General features: G+C 40.2%; 2 protein-coding genes across 5 annotated transcripts in view; one reads left to right on the top strand and one right to left on the bottom strand.

The window, feature by feature from the left end:
* Positions 1-24,211, top strand: part of NIP7 (nucleolar pre-rRNA processing protein NIP7) — a 60,551-nt gene that overhangs the window by 9,520 nt on the left and 26,820 nt on the right. The window lies entirely within an intron of this gene.
* Positions 569-22,810, bottom strand: TERF2 (telomeric repeat binding factor 2). Of its 4 annotated transcripts, none has more exons than XM_019756847.3 (10): positions 22,413-22,806; positions 22,207-22,302; positions 21,430-21,560; positions 11,960-12,046; positions 10,800-10,946; positions 9,257-9,363; positions 7,638-8,030; positions 4,223-4,302; positions 2,319-2,362; positions 569-1,695 (listed from the first exon to the last, which is right to left on the bottom strand). In XM_019756847.3, the coding sequence occupies exons 1-10, from the start codon at positions 22,789-22,791 to the stop codon at positions 1,537-1,539; spliced, it is 1,623 nt and encodes a 540-aa protein (XP_019612406.2). In that variant the 5' UTR covers positions 22,792-22,806; the 3' UTR covers positions 569-1,536. The 4 variants fall into 4 exon arrangements, with proteins under 4 accessions (XP_019612406.2, XP_074170769.1, XP_074170773.1 ...); XM_074314668.2 differs by having other exon boundaries at positions 2,319-2,359; XM_074314672.2 differs by lacking the exon at positions 7,638-8,030 and having other exon boundaries at positions 2,319-2,359; positions 22,413-22,810.

Genomic DNA, 24,211 nt, shown 5'->3' with positions numbered 1-24,211 from the left:
TCAAATTTGAGAAATGCTGATTGGGACACTCTGCTTCCCTAAATGCATCCCAGTGTCACTCTTCTACCCAGAGAGCGTCGCCACTGTAACGATGGAGAGCTGAGGGGAGAAAAGCGTCTGCATCCTAATCCAGTTTTGAGGGAGACCACAACTTGCCGCACCCAGATTGAGAGGAGGTGGTTGGACTGAGAGGAGATCAGGTTCTTATTGTAGTTTCACTTGAGGTTAATTGATAGAAAAACAGTAGTGCCAAACTCCAACACATGTAGTTTCCGACTTACAACTATAATATGCATATTAAAAATTGAGCACTTCTTTATAGCTTTCACTCATTCAAAAGTAAAAAAGGGAAAAGTCTTTTGGCCCCAGAAGTATGTTATAAGGAAATGGACAAATTGTAAGAGGAAACTTTCACCTCTCTGTTCCACATGGCTTCCAAGGATTAGAACATCCAGTACATTTTGACATCAGCTTTTTAACAGTCAACATGGTTCAGCAAAACTTGTTTAACATTTTGCTACCTCCAGCTGCTCATACATGCTGTGCTGCAATTAAACAGTTATTTACATTTGAGAGAAGCAAGACTTTAATGAAGAATACTACAAGTTATGGACAATAGTTTTCATATTTTAAAAAAAGATTACATAAAACACTTCACTGAAATTTTTTTGCTAAAAAGACAGTTTTTAAGGATGTCTGAGAGAGACAGCAAGCACAACACGGTACAAAAGGAGAAGGAAATGTTGAATTGCAGTGCAAGACACTAGCATAGCACAATTAGGGAATCGGGGAAGCAACCATTTTATGAAGAATGGAATTCGGCATTTATACTCAATCAGGATTATTTTAAGCTTTCAAAGTCCAGCATAAGGAAGAGAATTGGCAAGAGAGAATGGGGGGAGGCTAAGCTTATCTACAATCACCAAAAAACACACTGGTTCAACCGCATGAGAAGTGGAGGTTAAACCTGCCTACATAGCCCAGCAAATATTAAGAGCAAATGTCAAGGCAGTCAGGTCTAGGTGTTGATATCACAACAGGCTAAACAGTTTTTAAAGGGACCCTGATTCCACCAGGACGGGTTTCTCATCAAGCTGGGCCCATGAGAGACGAAGTTCTTTGCATTTGTATCAGAAGGCCAAAGCTTTACCTGGAACAAGTTCACTCCAAATAATGCTCACGTTGCTGGTTTTAACAGGTCATGGAATCATAAGTGGCTCCTAACAGCCTCCACCATTTCCTAGGAGAAGGTTCTACTGATTACCGGGGATTTAAATTCAAGCAAATCACTAAAGAAGGGAAACACTAACGATACTCTGGCACTGTACAAGCTATCTGCCTGTCATCGCTTCCAAGGACAGGGGTAGACTTGGCTTTGTTTTTCAACTCCATGATCTCCAACAGTGATGAAGTGGAACTGGGACCTCCCCCACGTTGGAGGAGGACGCCCAAAATTTTCATCCCAGCCTAGAGCAGACTATCCGGCTCTTATTAGGAAACATGCTCCTGTGACTTCTGTGGACATGAAGGCTTGTTTCAGTTCATGCCGAGTCTCTTCATGGTCCGCCAGCGATCCTTAATCATCACAGCTGTTCGGTTAACAAATGGGTAATTTTTAGAAATGGCAACCCAGTTTCCTTCCCCAAATTTCTGCACTCCAGCCTTGACCCACTCGCTTTCTTCTACAGTCCACTTCTGCAAACGAAAAAAGATTACAATGTGTCTCTCCACTTATTCACATTTTCATACAGTGAAGAGGTAAACTCATGAATCCTAGGAGAGTAATCTGAACTCAAAAGAAGGGCTTATATGTTTAAAACACATTATAGACAATAAGTTAACAGTGTGGATTTGGACATTTTCAACATCCTGCCACTTTATCTTCAACAAATAATCACTTCTGCATTCAAACTTCAAACGTGTGTTGTTCATGGTCAGGAAAATGTGTCAGGTTTCTGTCCTAGATTTTTCTTCCAGAGAATAACTACTACCATAAGTCCTCACTTAACGTTGTCGATAGGTTCTGCAACTTCAAGCAAAACGACATATAATGAAACCAATTTTACCATAGGCCAATTGATATAAACAAGACTTAAGTTCCTACAGCATCTACTCAACGTTATAACAAAATGACATTGAACAAAAGGATGTTATTTGAGGATTTGCGGTATTACTTTAACTTAGTTTGGATTGTCAGAAAAACACAAAACATTTGTTACCAGGTACATGGGTAGTCTAGCTGTGAAATGTGGGTACTTATTTTACCTCTCTTCTACCCACACAACCAGAGAAGATCAGAAAAGAGAATTTTAAATTACCTGCTTTTTTGTTACACTGCTTGTGCTCTCTCCATCTGGTACTGCTGGAAAACAGTAAAAGTAGACTCATTTCAGAATTCATCTTTTCCTGCATAAACCACCAGAAAAAGAATGTCCCTAAAGGGAAAACTTGATTCCAATTTCAAACTTTGAGTAAAAAAAGGACATCATTAAAGGATAATTTGTTTTTGTCCTTTGTTTGCAAGATACCAATCATTTTAGCCCATGAAATTCTATACAAAGCAAATACTTTACAAAAAGGCATTAAAAAACGGTTAATGATGGGATTTGGGGCTCTTTAGTAAAACTAATATTTTCTAAAATTACTGTGGGACTGGTATTTAAAACCCTAACATATATGTATTATACATGTTTATATATAAGTATATAATTTCTGCTTTATAACCCCTTGCTAACCACTCTTTTGAAATAACAGTGTTACTGTTTTATACCAGAATTTTCAAATTCCTGATCATTTTGTATAAGTAAAATTAGGTTCAATTCCTTAAACAAAAAAATGGGGTAATAATTACTGCTTCCCATTCCAACAGACCATGTGAAATCTGCTCAAGCTACACCCTCTGACCATATGGAAAGAGATGAAAAACCATGGGCCAAGATAATTTTTTAAACGGCCAGAGGACCACAGGAAGTTTTAAAGAACATGCTATTTCAAGCCAATAAGAGCCAGTTAAAAGCTGCAAGAAAAGGCGAAATTGCATAAACGTGTAGCCTGGAGGGTCTGCCTGAGCAGATGCGTTTTCCCAGTAATGCTTCCTAAACAGTGGAGGAAGGTGGCTCAGGAGCAGATTATTTATTTTTATTTATTTATTTATTTATTTATTTATTTATTTATTTATTTATTTTTTAATTAATTTTTTTTTTTTTTAGATTATTTATTTTTAAATGATGAAGTATTTCATACTATAGTGGAAGCGATTTCTAAAACTGGCAACTGGACTGCACTGGAAGTGGATGTTTTCTACAACTTTAATATCCTGATGTTTTTAAATATTTAATGCCACTTTTATTGGTTTCTGTTGCTTCCCCCATTTTTCCTGTGATCTTGATCTTGCCAGCTACGTTTCTACCTTTGAAGATACTTTTTAAGGACAAAACCTATGGAACTGACAGTGGATTACTACCGTGTTTCCCCGAAAATAAGACCTAGCCAGACCATCAGCTCTAATGCGTCTTTTGGAACAAAAATTAATATAAGATCCGGTCTTATTTTACTGTAATATAAGACTGGGTCTTATTTAACATAAGACCGGGTATAATATAATATAATACAATATAATATAATATAATACAATACAATACAATACAACACAATACCAGGTCTAATGTGATATATAATAAATATAATATTAATAATTTTTGCCCCAAAAGACGCATTAGAGCTGACTGTCCTGCTAGGTCTTATTTTTGGGGAAACATAGTATTTTATTATAAAAGTGCTTAGAATCTCCAAAATTAAGGTTTAGAACTTTGATATTTCCATAAAATATGTGGTAGGAGAGATTCTAATGCAAATGCTATGAAGTTTAGTATTCATTACGGAAAAGTTTCTCAGAAACTGGTAAGAGATGTTTTACTTAGACAAGAAATGCAGGGAATAACTCCTCCTTTTTCTAATTAAGACTTTAGGAAGAACATAAACTACAATTGAATATAGGATTTATTCAAACAGAACCAGTAATTTTCTTCAAATATAAAGTGCTGCTTTGACAGTCTCATCGTTGAATGGGAAAGGACATGAAACTGACTCCTCATGAATCACAATGAGGAAGTTAAACTTTTTCTAGTCTGGAGACAGGCAGTTTCTGGAACCTGAATGTGACAGTAACATACATGTACACTTCAGCAAGTGTCAAAGGGAGACCAAGGAGAATCTCGCTTACCCTGAAACAGCTCGTCCTCTTCCACCCAAGTCTCTCTTTCTTCAACCCCATTAGAGTTGTTCCACTTGCCTTTGAGTACTCTAAGGAGAGATGGAGAGGACAGGTGTAAAACAAATTCATCCTGGCTCATCCCTATTGTCCTTGGCTGACTCGTGGCCGTGTTCCTCTTTGTTTGCTGCGACATTTGAAATTCACCTACACACACAACTCCCAAATCCTGACCTGGCCAGGTATCCCCATGTTATCATCCCCCCAGGCTGCAGGACCACCCTCAAACTCAGCACTGAATACATCATCCACCATCCCCCTCAAAATATTTATTTTTAGGGCTGTCTGGGTATTTTGCAAATGAGTAATGAAAGCAATTTGCCTAGTAAGTGCATAGGCTTGAAAGTTCCACGAATTTACTATGAAATTACCTGATTAAAGTGGCTGCACTGTTTCCTTTCCCTTGTTTTTAAATTTGATATCCCCAAAAATGTTATTTCTGAGAATAACTAATTTGCTTGAGACAAAGTATTTTTTCCTTCTCAGGACATTAGCTGTGTTAATTACTATGTATAAGTAAGTCAGAAAGCTTAAGTTTTCTACCCACTTATCCGAGTGCTGGGATAAAACTGCTTTTAACCTCTGGGTCTGTCATTTTCACCCGAGTAGCTGTTCACTATTCCTGCAGACAATCTTTGCAGATCAGTTCGGTAACCTGCTATGCCTCTGAACTTGGCATTTATTACATGTACAAATGTTTTGGTACTGCCTAATTTCTCATGTTGTGAAAGGGCTGAGGTCTGGGTCCTTATCTTGACGGATAGGTCTGTGTGGTCCCAGGCAAGTCAGGTCCCTTCTTGGTGATTGTGCTCCTCACCGGTGAACTTGGAATTTGATGAGCAGTGGTCTAGAGGGGTCAGTAAACTACAGCCTGTGGCTGCTGGTTTTTGAACAGCCCTTGAACTAAGAATGATTTTTACATTTTCAAGGGGTTATAATGCAACAGACACACAAGTGGTCCGCAAAGCTTAAAATGTTAACCCTTTGCTGGCCTTTTATAGCTTTGCCTGTGACCCCTTAAATTGCAAGAACCAATAATTATTTTATTTGGTTAATAAATATCCAGTAGGCACTTGTTGTAAGTGCTGGGGTGGGGGTGGGGGGGGAGTATATAACAACCGAGTAGTCATGGTCCTGCCCTCCATGTGGTAAACCCTAAGCCTGCCTTCCCCTCCTCTTCCACCGGTCCAGCTTCCCCAGGTCCTCGCTGCTCACCTGGCAGCAATGTCCAGCCACTCTCCATCTCTCCTTTCCCTCAGTGACTGTTCAGAAACCCTTAGTGGTGTCTCATTAGGCATTCAGATGAGTGGAATAATTATTTAGGGAATAGTTAGAAAAGCAGATTATAGAGCATTCTCCTGCCCCTTCTAATTCAGTAGTTAGGAGCCTGGGAATGTGTCATTTTTAAACATATTCCACAGGTAATTGTGATATGAAGCCCAGTTTGAGAACCTCTCCTTGATAGAATAGGAACTCAAGTTCTGGCCCATTTACCCATCCAGACTTTTCTTCCTTCATCCTCTCTGTGCACTGTATTCTCCTGTCATTCAGACTATAGGATATTTTGGGGGGCATGCCCGGCTTTTATGAAAAGGGTTCCCACTGCTGAGAACTCCCAACCCCCTATATGCTCGATGACTTCCTATTCATCCATTAAGGCCAGCTCAGCATGTGTTCCTCTGTATTTGTTTGCTCCACCAGCTCTGCTGAGCAGGCTCAGCTCTTCTGTGGAGCAATCAGGGTACCTCACACACACTCCTTTAGAGCCAGGTCATGGGATCCCTTTTTTCTGTAAAGGGTCAGAGAGGATCTTCAGCTTTGCAGGCCTTACTCTCTGTTGCAACTACTCAACTCAATGTAGCATCAAAAGTAGCTACAGACAGTACAGCCACAGACAATACATAGATGGGTGTGGCTGTGTTCCAATAAAACTCTCTTTACAACAGGCAGCAGGCACATTGGGCTTAGGGGCCATAGTGTGCCAACCTCTGCTTTAGAATATCCATCGTACTTCATACCCTTGATACGATAGGTGGTTGTCTGATACCTTCACAAATGCTTCCATTTATAAAACCACTGTAATCATGCACTCTGTCCAGTTTCCTCATCTGTTCATAGGAGCAATACCTACACTTCACAGCATTATTGTGGAGTAAAGGAGATCATGTATCAAATGAGAATAAGTGTGTTGGGCTGTATCTGTGCCCAGCCAGTGACTCACTCACTTCCAAATGCAGACAGTGGTACATATGGTACAGAGTCACTTATCAGATGCCACTTAGCACATGCTGGCAGAGCACAGATCCCCAAACAACTACAACAGAGAGCAGTGGTCAAGATGGCAGTGGCCTTGGGAGACCAGTGAGGTGATCACTTATAGCAGGGTGACCAGGGGAGATTCATGGAGGCGGCAGAATTTTTAACAGGCAGCCTGGCATAAGTGGTGTACAGGCATGAGCTCGTGTCAAGACTGTCCTGGGTTAAAAATCCCAAAGCCAAACTTGGCCACTTTTCAGCTATATGACTTCAGGCAATTTAACTTTTCTGAACCTTCCTCATCTATAAAATGGGGTTAATGTATCACTCAAAGTGAGGATGGCAGAGATTCAGTAAAATACATGAAGTGTGTGGCCCACAGAAAGTACTTAGTCAACATCAGCTTCTCCTCCCTTTGAAGGACGCAAGGGATTCTGACAAGCAGTGATGGAGGGATGGTAGTCCAACCGTGGGGAATGACAGGGAGCGAGAGCACAGTAGTAGAAAACAAACACATTGTGTTCCAGAGAGCAAGCAGACCAGTTTCCTGGGGGAAGGATCCACAAGAGGACACAAAGGGTAGCAAAACTCAAAAGCCAGGTCGGGGATCACGATGGGGAGCAAAATGCAAGCATTCTAGCCACTGTCCCACAGAACCTGGAATGTGAGACGTTAATAAATATATACTGAGTTTGCCAAGTCCCAAATACTCATAGAAGGTGCAAAACTATAAATATTCATAAATCTCAAGAATCAAAGTATATCATGGCCCAATTCAAACAAATTTCTTTTAACAAGACTAATAATCTTTAGCAGTCAAGGTACTTAGAAGTCTGCTAAAAAATGAAAGCAGTGATGAGTAGGGGGCTCCAAACCCCTTCCATCCTTACTCATGCCCTAGTGCAATGCCTGGAAGCCCAAGTGAGGGGGCTTCAGAACTGGCAGGGATGGCTATGTTGTCACTCTCCACTCCCGAGGCACATTCTAGCAGTCTGAGCAAGCCTTGGTGGTGAATAACTTAGTTGAAAGTTACTTCATTCATGGAAGCAATACCAGGCCCAACCAGGACCACCAACCAGCCCCCAAACTGCTACAAAGAAGGTCTTCATACTTGGGCTTCTTCTCCCCGGGGAGGGGGTGGTTGAGAACGGAGGGCTTGGCCAGTGATGCTGGGATGACGTCCTGGGAGGAGTCGAGGCCTGGGTTTGCCTCAGAACTCTGGCTGTCCTCCTCCAAAACCAATCTGCTTATTGTCATGCGCTTGTTCTTGGGCTGCAGTTCAGAGCCACCCTCACCCTCAGGAGGGGCTGAACTTCCGTTTTCATCTTTTCGGGGTCTCTTGTTTTTGAGGGCTGGTGATGGTAGGAAAGCTTGATTAGGAAGTACCAGATCTTTCTGGTCCAGTTTTGAGAAGACTGCCTCAGAATCTTGTGAACCAGACAGAGTCTTGAAAGCTGCTTTCAGAGTCCTAATTCCAATGGTGGTTGGAGTATTCTGTAGCTGTCTACAGATAAGGCAAACATACAAAGATCAGTTTCACCATTGTTGATGCTTATCCAAACAGCCACAACTTATCAACGTGTGAAGCTTCAAATTAGAAGACTCAAGTCGAGGACTCTTCATTTAAAAAAAAAAAGAGAGAGGTTGCTCCTATATATCCTTTACTTATAAAAGCTTCTGTTTAAGTTGAACTAAGGAGTTTAAACTGCAAATCAGAGAACATTAAAGGAAATAGTGATACTTCCTCCAGAGACCTCTTTAGCCTGCGTGCAGTCTAACCCATCCCATTTAGTCTGTAAAGACTAAAGCAATGCTTTCCATTATATAAGAACTATTCATAGTGCCTAAAAAGTACAAGTCCGTTGGACAAACCTATGGATAATCCAGCAGTTTTACTTTGAAGTCTAAACTCTTCTTCCCGCTGTCCCAATCCAGCCCTCATGTGGCAGACGTGAAAGTCTCCATTCTGCCCCTTTTCTCCTGTAATACACTTGTCAATGGGGTTTTGAGAATTCTCTGTGTTAAGAAGCGTGCCACACAGTCTTGAAACAAGAAATTGCCTTTCAGAATACAGTTCATCTAATCATTTGGAATAGCCAATATGCTTTAAGTAAAAACTGTTAGGAGAGGGCAAACTGGCAGCCTGTAGGCCAAACCCAGCTGGCAGGTGTGTTTTGTTGCCTAGCCTGTGCAAGTGTTTTTCAAAACTGCCAAAATTCAAAACCTGGGAAAGCTGAAAAACAAAACAAAAAATGGACGTCTCGACGAAAATTTGAACTGAAGTTTGGGCATTCTCACTTAACAATCACACGAAACTGAAAAGCATGCCCTCTCTGGTTCACAGTCCCATGCTCTCAATTATCCTAGACCCACTTTCTCCTTTACATTTCCTACCAGGCCCCCAAAGGCATCTAAACATGTGACCCCTACTTTAGCAACTGGTCTTGGGAATCTGATTCACAAATCTGAACACTGTGTTAAGAGATCAGGTATCAACAGGGAAGTACTGTGTAGTATGGGCGAGGCCAGGAGAGAAACAGGAGGAAAGAACCTTTGAAGAATAACCACTCAGAACTTTTGTCAGGGATCTGACATCCCACAGTACCTTGTACCAGTAATATGTCAGGAGGTCAGATCACATGAGGAACTAAGTGATCCTGGTCTAAGGACACTGTTTCCAATAGACCACTCCAGTATTTCCCCTAGATCACAGAAGGGCAGCCCTCTCACCTTGCAGGTTCTCTGGGTGGTTTTTCCACAGGCTCTGGTGCTGGCTGTTTATCTTCCTTCACTGTAGTTGAGGCAGCAGACTCAGATTTCAAAGCCTTTTTGGCCATCTGGGAAGGGAAGGGTGTCATTAGGAAGAAGCCACAGAATTTCATAATTCTTTGCTGCTTTAACCATGAATGTATTCGATATGCAAACATGTTCACCTACAAATCCAATCTAGGTACGCTAAAGGAGGACACAGAACTGAGAAGAATTATCTCAGATTTCTTCCTTCTTTGCTTTTTCAAAAAATACTTGTCTATACTAAAGGAGGACACAATTTGAGTAGAGCTAACCATCTTGATATTGGAAACATTCTTTAATTATGTGATTTTACTTTGTTTCTCCTCTTCCATCCTTCCAGTCTCATCCCTAATCTACACACCTTTGGGGTCCTGTACCAAAGGCAAACTTCTTTGTTTTTCCCAAACTTAGGATAACTGATGTTTGTGTGATGTCTTTTAGTTTGTGTATAGAATTTTTTTATGACTACACTGCTACAAAACATTTCTGTATGTTTTGCCTTTTAACAGCTCTTTGAAAATCCTTACTCATAGCACATAAAGCCCTGAGTAGGCCAGTCCTGCTCTAACTCCAACTGCTCATGTGTCTCCCTCTGACTGAAGTTTTACACATTGCGTGTCAGTCCAGTATATTCCATCTCAGGATGTGTATCTGTAATGAGTGATGTCTTATGAGCTGAGAGTTCTATCCTCACACAAACACAGTGGCTGGTTATTTTCCAGTTACCTGGAATACAAAGGAAAGGATCCTAGGCCAGGCTCAAGTATGCCGACACTTGCTCCCTGATTATTCGAAACTATCTGCTTTACAAATAATTTAAGATTTGCCAAATGACAGCTAGGATCACTGACACTATCCTAACATAGGCCTGGCACATACATTGTTATGAGGTCTATTTTCAACACTAAAATCCTGGTTAAAAAAACAAACACCCTCTCACTCAGTTTCACTTACCGCAGTCCACATTCTAGGACAGGCTAGGTTCTAATTCTTCTACACACCATCTTGAGCCTGATTGCTTCCATTCTTTATACTTATCTCTTTGATCCAATTAAAGAATGTCTTCATATGGCCTCTTATCCTTCTAGTCACACCTTTTCTTATTATACCTTCTTCCTGTTAAGAACCCCATTATACATCTATCAAACCACTCTTACTCCCAAACTTAACTCAGATTTCATCTTCTCTGGGAACCACCATCAACTGTAAGCGAATGTTCTCCTACTAACCATAACAGATTAATTACACGTAGAGGAGGTAAAAATGGGAGGTGAGGGAGACCAAGTATGTATGTTCTATTCGCCTCTGCCAGGATCTCTGCTTCTGTATATTTAAGGAATTTAATTAAGGAAAATAGTGCATAGAATTCAGTCTTTTCCACATTTACTCTTTCACTTCTACAAAGAACTGTCCTTTTTCTAATTGCCTGCACATCCTCCAGACCATATCATGGTTATAGGAAGAGAAGGCCAAGGCCCACCGTGAGGAGGTAGGGCTCTGCGTCATCCAGGTGACTCTCCAGGAAGCGCAGCATCTTCTGCTGGAAGATCTCATAGGAAAAGTTCTGGATAACAGGATGGGCCAAGTTCTTTTCACGGATAATGTTCAGGAGATCATTTCTCAGCTTCTACACAAAGGACCAATATTTGCAACATGAGAAAGGAGAACTCCAGGACAAATTCAATGACGATGAGTTGAGACAACACTATCAGAGCTGTCATAACACTGGCAACAGAAACCACTGGGACACACATAGGAAGGGAAGCCCATCACACAGAACAGTCAGTAAACTACAGATCAGCCACAGTGGGTTACTATGTAGCTATAAAAAGAGAATGAAGAACTTAGAATCTAAAGTACCTTTATACATTTACATAAAGATTTTTAAACTTGCAACCCCCCCCCAACCCAAAACACAAAAAGTATAAAGAAGCTCTTTATATACCAATATAGAATGACCTCCAAGATATAGGAAGTAAAAGAGACAATTTACAAAAATGTTCAAATTAGTGTGTGGAATATGCTCACAGATGTGTATGGGAAGCACAGGAAGAATGGGTATATGTGTATGGCTACATGTACATGTACATGCACTTATTTACATGAATATACAAAGTATTAACAACAAAACTGGTTGCCTCTGAAAAGTGCAACGAGATGACTGAGTCAGAGATGAGAGAATTTTTCACTAAGCTCTTTTGTACTTTTTGAATTTTGTATTATATACATGTTACCTTTCGAAAACTAAAATTTAGATTTCTAAAGGGAAAAATAAAAACAAGAGCAGGGTGCAAAAGGAGTTTTACTAAGACAGATTCTCAAGTGTGCAGGATCAGCATTTATGTAAGTAAAGTTAGAAATGTTACAAAACTTGATCGCTTGATACCTGGTACTGATTACTTAAATCAAGTTCTGTCACAAACCAGATAGAAATGGGCAAGTAAACGACTTATGTATATTTATCTAATAAACACATTTTGAAAAGCCAGTCTAACACTGAGTTATCCTGGATATAAAAGCCAACATGCTAAAGATGAATATTTAGATAACATTCCTGACAAAGGACCCTTTCCCTGTTTTCCCACAAGAAACAATGCAACGGTTTTAAGTCATAGGAGCAAAAAAATGTATCAAATTTACCTGAGTTGTGGGGTCCTTGGGCATATGTTTTTTCAAAATTTTTGAAGCTTTTTCAAATTCTTTGTTTTTGATACAAATAATGACAGCCTACAAAAGAGGAGGAAAAAACCTGTCTGTTAAACTGTCGTAATAAATCAGAATATCAAATATCAAAATAAACTTTACTAAAAAGTAAAACCGAGTCTTATGTACCCAAGAACTTTTTCATATTCTATCTAATTCCTGTATTTAAAAACTAATTGTTCAAGAATTAAGAACAACTGTAAGGTCTCTTCCACTGTGTAGGGTAGTAGGTTTTCAACATTACACCGTTTTTAAAAAGATGGCTGATAGCAAAATCTATCCCCTGGATTACAGATCATTTACCCAATTTGATTAGGGCCTCTTAAGGAAAGGCAAAATGGAGAGGGGTCATTCCAGGTCCCCAGAACAACTGGTTCTGTTCTTTTTGGATGCAAAAGCTTTGATGTAATGGGGGGGGGGGGCAGAGGAGAGGATATACTGTGGAAAAAAGAGGCAATTTGCTCAACACAGAGTTCTGCTAGCTCCATTCAGGAAAAGCCTGAGGTCAGTTCTGCCGAAGAACCAATACAGCCTCTCAGTACCGTAAACCCCAGCTGGCAACTCCAGTGAAAGTGTGCAGGGAATTCCTGAGACAGACAAATCCAGCTCATTGTATCCACAGGCAGCAAAGAGGACAAAGTTCCAGGCAGGATGAGGTCTCATCAGCCATAGAGAAAAAGAAGAGTCCCTTTCAGTAAAGAAACCCCAAGAGAATATGTGGAGAGGGACAGTAACAGTGACTGAAAATTTAATAAGGTATTTTAAAAACCATGTGACATTTTTTTTTTTTTAAGTTGGAAAACCCAGGGGAAAACTGGGAGCACCTGGAGTTACCTAACAGGATAGAGGAGCTACGTACTCTGTCTTCTTAGATCCCGTCTCAAGAGAGGCATCAGACACAGACTTCACGTATAAAAAAAGGGAAGGAAATATTGGTTCTTAGTATTTCCAGTCTTCATGAGGAAGAATTTAAGGAGAAACACCAAGAGAAGGACGAATAGCAAGGGAATTCAGTTGTAAGTACTAACTCTGCTGATTCTGTCAACACGCTGAGCACAGCCCTACAGGGCGAAGGAAACCGGTGTCCAATGCTCCTGAACAGCAGGCACAGCCCTAAGTTCTTGTTGCCCAGCAAGGGGACAAAAGAAGTCTTTTCCTTTTAATCAGACGACCATATTCACTTTTACATCATTTTCAGCAGAAAAACTATACTAAGACTATACTTCCTTTCTTGAATACAAAGGTTTAACTTTTATAAATCATCTTGGTCCTGTTATGTTTTTAAATTTTATTTACCTTGCATACAGTAAAATTAACTTTTTTTGGTGTAAGTTTTACCACATGTACTGACTCCTGTAACCACAATGATACAGAAATCACAGATACAAAAAAACCTCCCTCTGTAGTCACCCCTCTCCCCCACCCCTAATCCCTGGCAAGCACTGATCTTTTCGTTGTTTCGGCTCTTCAAGAATGTCATATAAATGGGATCAGATTGTACGGTAGCACTTATTTTTTAAAGGGTGGCACCTTGAGACTGGAATCTTTCCCTCAGTATAATGCTTTTGAAATCCATCCCTGTAGTTGCGTGATCAATAGTTCCTTCTTATTGCTGAGCAGTATACGATCCCACTGTATGGATCTACTAGTTTGTTTTTTCAACCGCTGAAGGACTTTTGGGTTATCTGCAATTTTTGGTGGTTATGAAGAGATGCTAATACATTCATGTACAGTTTTTGATGTGAACATAACTTTTCATTTCTCGAAAGTAAATACTCAGGAGTGGGATTGCTGGATCACATGGAAGATTACGTTTAACTTTATGAGAAATGGCCCATTTTCCTGAGTGGTTTTACCATTTTGCATTCCCCTCAGCAATGTATGACAGAGCCAGTTGCTCAACATCCTCACCAGCATTTGTAGTTTTTTTAAGTTTAGCCATTCTACTAGGTTATGTCCTAATATTCATTGTGATTTTAATTTGTATTTCCCTAGTGACTAAATGATGTTGAGCATCTTTTAATGTGCTTATTTTGCCAACCGTATTTCTCTTTGGTGAGTCTTTTGCCCATTTTTAAAATAGGGTTGTTTTCTTTGGCGAGTTCTTCATATATTTTGGATACAAGTCCTGTCAGATATAAAATTTGCTTGTCTTTTCATTCTTTTAACAGTATTTTTCTCAGAACACAGTTTTAAATTTTGATGAAGTCCAGTTTATCAGTTTTTCCTCTTTATGGATCATACTTTTAGTGTCATAGCTAAGAACTCTTTGCCTAAGTTCAAGACATGAAGATTTTTTTCATGGTTTCTTCTAAAGGTTTTATAGCTTTACATTTAGATTATGCTCTATTTGGAATGAATTTTTGTATAAGATGAGTTTAGGTCAAGGTTCATTTTTTGCATATGGACATCCAACTGTTTCAGTATCATTTGTTGAAGACTATCCTTTTTCCATTAAATTGCCTTCACATTTTTGTCAAAAATCAATTAGTCATATTTGTTTGAACCTCAACAGTATTTTCCTCAGAACACGGTTTTAAATTTTGATGAACTCGTTTATCAATTTTTCCTCCTTGTGGATCATACTTCCACTAGTCATCATGAGTACTGTAGCTTTACAATAATTCTTAAAATTTAGTAGTGAATCCTCCAACTTTATTCTTTTACAAAACTGTTTTGTTTTAATTCCTCTACCTTACTATATGTATTTTAGAATCAGTCTGTATCTACAGAAAATTCTACTGAGACTGTGATTGGAATTACATTAGATCAATTGGAGAAAATGACATCTTAACTATTTACTAAGTCTTCCAATCCATGAACATGGTCTTTCCATTTATTAGGTCTTGATTTCTTTCATCAGCATTTTGTATTTTTCCACATAAGACCCTGCATATGTTCTTTTAGACTTATATTTAAGTATTTCTTTTTCGGCTCTATCCTGTTATCCAGTTTCACTTTCTGCAGCTGCAGTTACCTGCAGTAAATTGCAGTCTGAAAATATTAAATGGAAAATTCCAGAAATAAACAGTTCGTAAGTTTTAAATTGCGCAGTTCTTGGCATGATGAAATCTCAGGTCATCCTACTTCGTTCTGCCTGGAACATGAATCATCCCTTTATCCAGCATTTCCCCGTTATACATGCTACCCGCCTGTTAGTCACTAGGTTATCAGATTGACTGTTTTAGTATCACAATGCTTGCGTTAGATTAACCATTATTTTATCTAATAATGCCTCCAAAGCACAAAGTAGTGTTGGCAATTAGTATATGCCAGAGACGCCATAAATGTATGTATGTGTAGGAAAAAAACACAGTATGTATAGGGTTTGGTACTATCCACGGTTTCAGGCATTTACTTGGGGTGGAAGGTGTGGGTGGGTCTTGGAACATATCCCCTGCAGATGAGGGGGGACGGCTGTATTGTAAATGGCACTGTTTGGGTAATGTCATTTCATATCATTCATATATGGAGCTATGATGTTTTTTGTGTTGATCCTATATCCTGCTATCTTGCTAAACTTAGTATAGCTTTTTTTTTTTTGTCTATTCCATGGGATTTTCTATATAGACGATCATGTCATCTGCAAATAGGCACAATTTTATTACTTCCTTTCTAAACTGTTTCACTTTCTTTTTTTTTTTTTTTTTTGACTTACTGCATTAGCTAGTTCTTCCAGTATGATATAGAATGAAGTGGTGAGAACGGATCCTTTGCCTTGTTTTGGATCTTAAGGACAAAGCATTCATCTTCCATCTTTTTTTTTTTTTTTTAAAGATTTTATTGGGGAAGGGGAATAGGACTTTATTGGGGAACAGTGTGTACTTCCAGGACTTTTTTTTTTCCCCCAAGTCAAGTTGTTCTTTTCAATCTTAGTTCAGCTTCAAGTTGTTGTCCTTTCAGTCTTAGTTGTGGAGGGTGCAGCTCAGCTCCAGGTCCAGTTGCCGTTGCTAGTTGCAGGGGGCACCATCCCTTGCCGGAGTCGAACCGGCAACCCTGTGGTTGAGAGGATGTGCTCCAACCAACTGAGCCATCTGGGAGCTCAGTGGCAGCTCAGCTCAAGGTGCCATGTTCAATCTTGAGTTGCAGGGGGCACTGACCACCATCCCTTGCGGGATTCGAGGAATCGAACTGGCAACCTTGTAGTCGAGAGCCCACGCTCCAACCAATTGAACCATCCGGGAGCTCAAGGTGCCGTGTTCAATCTTAGTTGCAGGGGGCGGAGCCCAACATCCCTTGCGGGACTCGAGGAATTGAACTGGCAACCTTGTGGTTGAGAGCCCACTGGCCCATGTGGGAATCGAACCGGCAGCCTTCGGAGTTAGGAGCACGGAGCTCTAACTGCCTGAGCCACAGGGCTGGCCCACATCTTCCATCTTTAATGTTAGCTGTTGGTTTTTTTGTAGATGCTTTTTATCAGGTTGAGGAAGTTCCCTTTTATATATTCCTAGTTGCTGACTGTATTCTATCATAAACTAACGTTGAATTTTGTCAGATGCTCTTTTGGCATCAATTGATACGATCATGGTTTTTCTTTATATTAATAGGGTAGATTACATTGACTGATTTTCAAATATTGAACCAGCCTTGTATTCGTGGGCTTTAGTTTTCCCCACTCTGCCACACTAACTGCATCTGCATCCAGGGCTAAGCAGCAGGGCAGACAGTACAAAAAACAACAATGGAATTTGCTCCAAGTTCTGAGGATCACAGCTCCATTGCTAAGGAGAAAAGGGTTCTCTTCTTTCAGTTTTAAGTGCCTGCCCTGCTGCCACTGGGCCACTGCTGCCACCGGGCCACTGCTGCCACCAGTGTAGTTCTGCCTGGGTGCCGGGACAGAGAGAAGGGAGAAAAAACACCCCTGGAGTTTCTCCCACCCTTTCTGACCCTTAGGAGATCTCTTTCCTGCTCCTCAGACCAGAGAGCACCTCTCTCTGGACTTCCTTCAGTTCATACATGGAGTGCATGTCCAGGTTTCGGGAGCCTTCAGGTCCAGGCCAGCTGATACTGGAGAGGGAAAAAATGGTAAACTACTCATCACCAGTTTGGTAGATCTTCAAATTCTGGTCGTCTTCCCATCTGCTTACTACCATTTACATTTCTGAGTCCTCCGATAGCCGTTCCACACATTTTGTCCAGGATTTATACTTGCAGCATTACAGGAAACAGAAGAGAGTATGCTTAATCTGTCCCAGAACTGGAACATAGGTCCTACTATATTTAATTTGTGAAACATGGAAATGCAAATGAGTTCGAAGTTTTTTTTAAAGAGATGAACCATTGCTTTTTCACTTGAGTATTCAGAAATAAGTGTAATTTCTTCTCTTATGCATCTGTTAAGGCTCTTGGAGTATAAGCAATACAATTGTTACTTGCTAACTTAAACAAAAAGTAAATTCCAAACACAGATTTTCAATAGAGACGAAAAAGTTTTTATGTTGGGGAAAATGAGAAAATGCACAGGAAGAGAAAACCAAACTCAGAGAAGTGAAGAAAGGCTAGAGAAGTAAATTCAGAAAGAAACCAGGAAGCAGGAATGCTCAAAAAGCCTTGACAAAGTTTTTGTTTCAAGAATTAAAGTTCTAAGAGAGTGTGTCTGATGTACCAGCCCCCAAATGGGGTACAGCCCCCGAAGAAAATCAAGGTGCTGTTACCAAAGATGCAGGGTAGAACGCTGCACAACAAAAAGCAACAAGTAAATGCTTCCCCAAGAATATGCCATACGTGCTCTTCTCCCGTTCTCCACAGAAATCTTAACTGAGGAATCGCTTTTAGTTATGAAGAGAAAACCAACGCAGTCTCAATATCATTACCAGCTTACAGAAGTTCTCAAACTTTTTGGCCTCGGGTTTCCTTTATACTCTTAAATGTTAACAGGGATCCCAAAGAGCTTTTGTTTATGTGAGTTATATTTGTTGATATTCACCATGTTACAAATATAAAACTGAGAAAATTTAAAAATATTTATTAATTCATTAAAAATAAACTCATTACAGGTTAACATAAATAATATCTTTATGAAAAATTACTATATTTTCTAAGAAGTTTAATGAGAAGGATAGCATTGTTTTACATTTTTGCAAATCTCCTTAATATATGGTTTACTATAAGAAAGACGTATTTTCATACTTGCTTCTGCATTCATTCTGTTGATAATGTTGTTTTGGTTGAAGTATATTAAAAAAAATACCAGCCTCAGGCAGATACGATGTTGGAAAAGGGAGGAGTATTTTAATAGCCCTTTCAGAAAACTGGGTATTTGAATTTATACCAAATTTGACTCTACACCAAACTTTGGCAAGTGAACTTTTCATCATCTGTTACATTAAAATGTGTTAGTCTGTCTTATACTTTAAATAGATCTGTTACCCATGAATGATTTTGTGATATAACGCATTGATCATTTGGAAAATGATCACCCAGTTATGGATGTCTTCCAAATGTTGACACATTTATTAAAGATATTTGTAAACTCATAGTTGTTAATACCATCAATCTTATCAGAAAAATTAAAGAATTGGGAAGCTATCAAGTACATGAATACAAGTTTTCCAAAACTCTAACTTTCACTTGAAAGCTTGAGTTTTATTACTGGCAACAAATACTATCAATTGTTTTCCTTGAAGTGAACAATTCACTTTTGCCCTTTTTCAAGAAAATGACTGTCAAATACCTGTCTAAATAACCAAAGTTTGTCAATTCTTTCATGTAAAAATGGTGTTCCATTTAAAAAGCAGCTAGACCAACATGCAACTCGAACAATGACAAAAGAGCTTTTCCTGAAGACAACTATCATGTCTTGGTATGCAACAGAAATGCTTTATGCAAACTTCCTATCTTGTCAGACAAAATAGTGAAAAGATGTTTGCACAAGGGTTTAGATTTAATAATTTTTTACTGCTTTCTCAAAGACATCCTTAATTGAAGCTGGCCTTCTTTTTTTCTAACTGCCAGCATGTGTCAATGAAGACTACAATGACTACTAGTACAATTTACCACTGCCTTGGTCATGCTAAGGCACCAGCAGTTTTACCCATCATTGCTTCTACACGATCAGTGCAAATATCAATGTACTAAAAAAGTCAGCTAACATTTTGGCATTGTTACGAATAGTTCTGACGCGTGAATGGGTCCCAAAGACCTGCAGAGATCCCCAGACCACAGATTGAGAAGTTCTAATTTACCAACTCATTTGATAAACTTAAAAAAAAAAATCTAATACACTTTTAAATAAATTGCTGTTGACACTTTACAAAGCCTAAAATGTATCCGAAAGCCTCACTGAGCCTAGGCACCCCAAGGTATTTTCCCAAAGATGACCATTAACAATTCTTCGACTCGAAATGAGAAATGAAAAAAAATAAATTGAAGTGGCAAGTGATATAGTATCATTAGTAATTAGGAGATCAAGGTAATTTTGGTAGCCAGACTCTAAGATGATTCCCAGTGATCCCCACCTTCTGCCTAGTCCCATTCCACACATTAATCCAGAATTGACCTAGTCTATAACGACTAACAGCATATGGCAAAAGTGATAATACAATACTTCTGAGATTAGAAGTACTTCTGTCTTGGTCTCTTGTTCTTCTGGATCACTTGCTCTAGGGGAAGCAAGTTACCATGTTGTAAGCAGCCCTATGGGGAGTCAAAGAGCTGAAGTCTCTGGCCACGAGCCATCAATGAAGTTAAGTCCTGCTAACATCTGTGTGAGTGAGGATGGAAGCAGATCTTTTAACCCCAGCTGAGCCTTGAGATGACTTTAACCCTCGTATCCAGCTTCACACTTGAATCTCATGAGACTTCAAGTCAGAAACACTCAACTAAACCACTACCAGATTCCTGACTCTTGGAGACTGAGAGAGAATATGTATTGTTTTAAGCTGCTAAGTTTTGGGGTAATTTGTTACACAGCAGTAATAGTAATACAGTAAGTATAATGAGATCAGGTACCTAGTGGAAAATGGAAAAGAGAAGGGAGTCAACATAAGAAAATGGTTGACTATTTTAAGGGAGTTTAGATTTGCAAACAGATTTTTCCTAATGAAGCTCCCAAACGAGATCTATGAACTTAAATAATAAATAATAATAAAATAATAAATGGACAGCTGAAAGATGAAAGCACACAAAGACTCTTCCAAAAGAGGGGCCAGAAGACAAATCTACAGATTGTGTTCTGAAGAAGTTGCCATTTCTGAATCACCTAGCTACTTAACAAGAGTTACACACATTACTCTGAACTGGTGCCGTTTCTTCCCATTCAAAAGATCCTTAGTTATTCTGCAAGTAGGCATGGATTTCTCCTCCCTTGCTAATACGTCTTTTCTAGCATTTTCCCTCCAACACAAACTGGACTCACCTGTACTAAAAATCTAATCTTGGAATTATTCCTCCTTGGAATTGAAATTAGCTGAGCATTCTTTGCAAGACCAAAAGTAGTTCCTTTCAAGGTCCTCAACTGAATAAATAATCTGCCACACACACACACTAGTTGTTTTTTAACAGGATCCCTTAGTAATCAGCACACAGACAAGGGACAGAAAGTCTTCACTGCTAAGCAAGGCTTTATCCTTGCCGGCTCTCCCATCCCGTCCTTTTGGGGGTGCTCTTCTCTTATCGGTTTCCTTCCTTCCCACCACCAGGGCAATGCTGAGCTGTTGTTCCTCAGTCCCCACCTCTGCGTCTGCTTTTACAGCCCTAGTCTTTGTTACCACAGAACAAAAAGCTTTTTCTGACTGGTTTCCATGGCCACTTCTATGTTTTAAATAAAAGTAAGTTTTGCTACTTGAAGCTACCTGAGCCTTGACACAGTCCCAGTCCCATATTCCTAGACACTTCACTAGCTTTCTTCTTGTCAAGAATGCTACCTGTGCCAGCCTTCTACCATTCTGTTTTTTCTAACTGGCTGATTATCCCAGCACCTCTGATTGTCTGTTTAGAGGGAAGCCTCTCTTTCTGCAGACAATTGCGTGAAATAGCTCAAAGTCAGTCTCACATTTCCCAAGGCCCCAGCTCTTCTCCTTGGTTTACGATAAACAAGGGTGACCAAACCCTGGGCCAGTTACTTCTAGCCCTTCCACAGTTCTCCTGAATGGTATGTAATAAGCTCCAAAATGTCAGTCTTCAATGGTAACCTATTTCCTGTGTACTGTGGTCCCTCCTGACAGGGCCACAAGGAAGACTGCTAAAATCATAAAAGCTGAGCACCTACCATTAATGGTTCTTTCCAAATCTGGGCTGAGACGGGGTCGCCTAAAGAGATAATATCTGTATATGTTTGTATGTGTTTGAGTGTGCTGACTTGCTCTCTCTTCATCCATTTTTCCTCCAGCCCATACAAAAAGATAAGCATTTGCATCCTCAAAAACCTCTGATTTTTGTTAAAAGAAAAAAAAAAAATAGAGCCTTACAGCCTCCTTGACAAGTTTTCTACTGGATTCGACCACTGCCTCTGTCAGTGTAAATTCCGTTTTAATCATCTCCAGCACATTGATAGCTGATTCCAGTGGTGTAAGTTCAGCCTCCATATCAAAGGAACAGTCTAGGACAAAGAGCACAGTTTTCACTTTAAGCTATTTTCTATGGAACAGAAAAATTATGTCCAAAAATACATATATTTATTTAAAAAAACATGCAAATATAGCAAGATTTGCATTTAATTGCTGACATACTCGTTACAGGCTTACATACATGTTGAGGGTCCAAATTCAAATCAGTGAACCAGAAAGGACTGTATGATTTTCAAGACAGGTAAATTATTTTTTAACATATGCATCTGCATCTCAGATTTCAAGATACACACATCCTCCTCAAATACAAGCGGCCAGAAACCGAAGATCCTTTTGCTAAACAGCTGTCAAGTTCAATTCAGGAAAAAAAAAAAGTGCTCATACTCTGAAAAACACTACTGTGGGAGAGAAGATAGATGGCCATCTTACCATATTTCACTTCAGATGGCAGCAAAGTTGGGGCAAGAAACAGGTGGGAAGAAATTAAAAAAAAACAAAACAGAAAAGCAGGCAAAAAGAATCTTAACTGGAGCCAGAGCATAGCCTAATTCTAGAAGGAAAAAGACCACTATGATCGAAACAGCAGCGCACCTTAACCATGAGTCCCTCAGTTCCGGATGTAAATTTAATAACGTTAACTCTAAATAAGCCCAGAAAAGAATACAAAAATAGCCATACCTAAATTTTCTCCTTCTTCAATGCGCGATAGACACTGCATAACCCGCAGCAGCCGGGACACGGTATGCTCCTTCCCCAAGGGCCTGACAAGCAAAGCTGGCAAAGAAGACATCGTTAGTTCGGAGATACCCCCAGCCCCGACATCTGGGCCCCTGAGATTCCCCTTCCCAGGCGCCCGAGCCTCCTTCCCCAGGCCCGGCCCTCACCCTGCATGATGTCCCGGATCTGCCTGAAGTCCCCGTACCGGCTACTTCGAAAGGCCCGCAGCGCCTCGTGGAAGTAGAACTTGAGCACCCAGCGGTTCACAGCCTCTTCCAGCCGTGCCTCCCCCGCACCCCGCTCGGCGGCGCCCCCCAGCCCCTGGTCGTGCCGCCCCCGCCGAGCCCGTCCGCCGCTACGAGACGCCCGCCGGCTTGCCGCCCGCCCGCTGCCGTCGCTGCTCCCGCTTCCTCCCGCCATCGCGTCCGATCGCCGCGCACCCTCCCCTCCCTCCCGACCGGGCCGCTTCCTCGACTGTGACGCCGCCGGGTCACGCACGACGCCCGGGCCGGAAGCGGGGCCCACGGTGCCAGCTCCCGCGGCCATAACAGAAACGGCTTTCCGAACCGCCCGCGGGCTTCTGGGAGGGACAGGACCGTTGGCCCTTGCCTCCCTCTCGGACTCCGTAGTTCCCGTGTGCTGACCGCAATGCCTGCTGGGGCTTGAAGTCCACAACGCCCAGACACGTAAACCAATGGGGCTTTGAAGTCCATTGTCAACTTTCTCCGAAATTGTTCAACACTACTAGAGACTCGGGACTGTCAGATATTGAAAAATAAATACGTGCAGCTTATTAAGCACTTTTAAAATTGTGAAATGTAACATACATGGAGGAAACTTTATTAAACAAATTTACACTTTAACAAATAATTTAAAGCAAAGGCCTGTGTTAACCTTATCGAGATCAAGAAATAGAGTATGGCCGGTACCCCTGAAACCTCTAGACATATAAGACATAAAAAATATTAAAGTACAAGAATAACACCTTTTGTTGTAGAACGATTAGGAAAAAAGGTTAACATTTAAATCACCCATAATCCCGCATGAAAAAATAAGTTGACATTTAGGTTTACAGCCTTCCAATATCTTTTGAATACCTATTCTGTGTGTGTGTGTGTGTGTGTGTGTGTGTGTGTGTGTGTGTGTGTGTGTGTTTACAAAAAAGGGATTCTATTATATGTATTTTATATAACCATTTCTCATTTAACATGTAATGAACATCTTTCCGTGCCATTAAATATTTTGTTCTACGGTATCTTTAACAGCTATATAGCCACTCCAATATATGGATGAATTAGTTTTTTTTAAACCCCTACTGTTAGATGTTTAGCTGTTTCAAAATTTTGTAATTTAGACAATTTCCATATTAGAAACACCCTTTTAACTGCATCGTTGCATTAATTCATAATTATTTCCTTAGGATAATTTCCTTCAAGTGGAATTATTGAGTCGAAGAATACACAGTAGAACACAGATCAGAACATTTCACTCATCACTCGTCAATCTTTTGTTTTTGAACAAGGTGCAGACTTCTTAACATGACTTTTAAAGCCTAAAGCGGTTGCCTGTTTGCCAAACTCATTTTGGGTTCACGTGCGCACAACTTCTCTCACTTACGTTTCACCTGCTACTCAGTCTGCTTGGAGCTTTCATCTAGTCCATTCTCACCTAACGACATCCTTGCTGTCCTTCAAGCCCCATTTACAGGACATTTCACTCTTTCTTGACTTTCTGGGCTAGGTTAAATTTCCCTTGCTGTTACTCTTTTAGCACCTCATATTTCACCCTTCCAGAAATACATTCTCCGCATTTAGCTCCTCTGAGGGCAGGCACTCTGTCTACCCTACATCAGGCAACCTAGCCCAGGGCTTGACACATTCCTTGAGAGTGGAATGAATTGACTAGGCACACGAGTAAGGCTTTTGATACACTTTGAAAAACCATGCCACCAGAAAATTATATTTGC

Source organism: Rhinolophus sinicus, chromosome 8, assembly GCF_057876585.1.
Source record: "Rhinolophus sinicus isolate RSI-liver-muscle chromosome 8, RSI-T2T, whole genome shotgun sequence".
NCBI lineage: Eukaryota > Metazoa > Chordata > Mammalia > Chiroptera > Rhinolophidae > Rhinolophus > Rhinolophus sinicus.
This window is presented reverse-complemented; position numbering and strand designations above follow the sequence as displayed.

What these genes read in the sequence shown, in the direction of transcription:
- TERF2 (XM_019756847.3), bottom strand. Translation starts at nt 22,791, where the DNA reads ATGGCCGCGGGAGCTGGCACCGTGGGCCCCGCTTCCGGCCCGGGCGTC. An exon ending in TGAAGAAGGAGAAAATTTAG is followed by an intron (nt 21,561 to 22,206) that starts GTATGGCTATTT and finishes TCTTTGTCCTAG; the next exon opens with ACTGTTCCTTTGATATGGAG. An exon ending in CAGAGCCCTACCTCCTCACG is followed by an intron (nt 9,364 to 10,799) that starts GTGGGCCTTGGC and finishes TTCCCTTCCCAG; the next exon opens with ATGGCCAAAAAGGCTTTGAA.